Here is a 2,500-nt window from a genome sequence, read left to right on the forward strand (position 1 = left end):
AGAATCTGCTATATTTTGAATAGTCGATTGGCGGGAACCGTTTTTCCCAAAAAAATATGTTGGTAGGAATCAGCTCATCCACAAGGGGAGGGGTAGGGGCTATCCCTTCAAACGAAACCACTGAAACGTCGAAAATACTTATATAAAATAGCTCACTTTGTCTTTTTGCAAGACAGAGAATTGGTCGACAAAGTAAACCACGGTGCGAACTCGGAAAATGCTTTAAACTTATAAAGTCCGGCCGCTACTTCAAGTCGCTATAATCCAGACTTTAGGATTGCCTGACGCGTGACGGCTTCTCTCGTGCTCGCCCTCCTCGGTTTTTTTTCTTTCCCTTGCTGCGTCCCCCTCCTTTTGCTACACCTCCCTTAGACATGTGAACATCAACAATATCTTCGTCCTCAGCATAATCATCATCCACGTCTTGTCTGTCCCCCTTTGCTTCGTCGCCAGTTTCACGCACTGTTTGAAGATCTGGAAATACGGAAAAGATGTTAGAATCGATTAAAAATTTAGGGCAATTTCTGAATCGTGATTTGACATGGGAAGCGTTTTTTTTCCAAGACTGAGAAATCCACTGTAGCACGCTCATGCATTGAACATTGCATGACTATAACTGAAGAGTTTTGATGTTGCTGAGAGGTACCGACATCACTCTCCAGTGTCATCAGAGTCCTTTTACATGCCCCATAGAAAAAAAACTCATGCACAGCGTTGTTAATGGTAACAAAAATGTGTTTAAAAAAATAAAATTTATAATACTGAACATGTAAATTGAACATTTAATACGGACGTATCGCCAAAACTGTCTTTGTCAAGGTAGTAAACAGAAAATGATTTGAAAATAATTTTATTCCTTGTGTTAAGAACAATATTGTTTTTACCACTCGAAATAAAGCTATTTATTTTTTAAACACATTTTTGTTTCCTTTTCCATGCCAAAAATTTGCTAAAAAGGGAAAGGACGCGCCTATTAATAGTGATTAGCGTCCATTTCTTTTAACAAGGTGAAAATAGGTGTCAGTTTAAAGGCCAAAAGATCACGGTTCAAACGAACGAGGGTGGTATTGATGTGCCGAGAGTTGATGGTACCGCAGGCTGGTGGTGATAATTCTAGAATTATCCCACAATCGTGTGGTCAGTTAGACAAACAGAATTGTCCTTTTTGCAAAGGAAAACTGTCTTTGGATGCTCCTTGTTTGGTCTGCTCAATATGCCAATGCACAACTCCAGGAAAGAAAAACCAGTGTTTTCCCATGAGCTTGTATCCCTAGGTTTGTAACCCTTACCTTGATGAACTATGTTCTGCACTTGCTGAATGGTAATTTCCATAGCCTCGACTTCACGCATCAATAGTCCTGTATCACACCAACGACAACGCGACTCAATATCCCGGATGCATCCTCCGACGCGTGCGCCTGCGTACTCCAACCGCTGGACATCCAGCCCGAAGTCGTGAGAGCTCAGCCTGTCCTGGCCAGACAAGGCATTTAACTTATCCTGCAACTCTTCCCCTGCGACAAAGAGCGGCCATATTTTCTGAAGATGGAGCTCCTTATACATCTTGAACTGCTCAAGTACTTGCCAATGAGCACTGCTTGATTGAAGGTGCGATTCGTAGGTCTCACTCGATTTGCCACTAAACTGCACACCACACACACTGCAAGCCGAAATGTCCACCTTAAAGCGCTCAAAATGTGCTTCTCCGGAGTGAACGGGTTGCTCGTAGGTTGACCTACTTTCTTTGTTGCGACGGAACCAGCGCTGGATTGTAACAGCAGCCATTTCCCGCTCTGTTTCCAAGGCACGCTCTCTTCTCTGTTCCTCCAGGTATTCAAATGGCATCTGAAACTCAGACGGAGAGTAAACACCCTCAGATGGTTCGCTTGCAGTAGCTGTATCAGATTGATTCATAGATGCACCTGCGCTAAACAAATGAGTGAAAGAGGCAGCATTGATATCATCAGTCCACAGCCTGTGATTGTGCCAGCGAACTGCGAACAATCGCTCTTTTCTCTTGGACAGGTAACTTTGCAGGGCAAGAACAACGTCTCGGCCACTTTGGGCGCGCTGTAACTCCACTAGCGCCTCCTGAATACGACATGGTAAAAACGAATGAACCTCGACGCAACGCAACTCGTCAACAAGGTGTCCGCACACAGGCGCAATCCCTCGGCCGGAATTACAGAGCATGGTCATGACAAGTACAAGTACTCTCTCCGTTTCACCGCACTGAACACGCTCCAAAGCATTTGGATTGAACGCACCGCTAATCAAGTTAAAACGTCGGTTAATCTTCCCTGAAAACAGCAGTACCATGGACTCGAGTAAAAGCTGTACATCTCGGATACCTTTAAATGATGGGATCCCTGTGGAGCTATTTTCAACGATATCAAATAAAGAAGGGAACTTCGCTGTGCCATACACTGCATCCCATATATCGATCAGGCCCAGGTAGCTCTCAGGGAGACAAACCGGGTTTTCACGGTCGTTAAACAAA

The 2,500-nt window shown here is 44.2% G+C and overlaps 1 protein-coding gene across 2 annotated transcripts in view; it reads right to left on the reverse strand.

Moving 5' to 3' along the window:
• LOC138000167 (TPR and ankyrin repeat-containing protein 1-like) overlaps positions 1-2,500 on the reverse strand; it is a 37,147-nt gene that overhangs the window by 1,316 nt on the left and 33,331 nt on the right. For both annotated transcript variants that reach the window (XM_068846375.1, XM_068846376.1), the window contains exons 19-20: positions 1,290-2,500; positions 1-474 (exon numbers count right to left, since the gene is read on the reverse strand). The exon at positions 1-474 is cut by the window's left edge and continues 1,316 nt beyond it; the exon at positions 1,290-2,500 is cut by the window's right edge and continues 1,581 nt beyond it. In XM_068846375.1, coding sequence (XP_068702476.1) covers positions 272-474; positions 1,290-2,500 — 1,414 coding nt within the window. In that variant the 3' untranslated portion in view covers positions 1-271. The remainder of the gene's footprint in view (positions 475-1,289) is intronic.

The sequence above is a fragment of the Montipora foliosa genome, chromosome 4, assembly GCF_036669935.1.
Source record: "Montipora foliosa isolate CH-2021 chromosome 4, ASM3666993v2, whole genome shotgun sequence".
Classification (NCBI taxonomy): Eukaryota; Metazoa; Cnidaria; class Anthozoa; order Scleractinia; family Acroporidae; genus Montipora; species Montipora foliosa.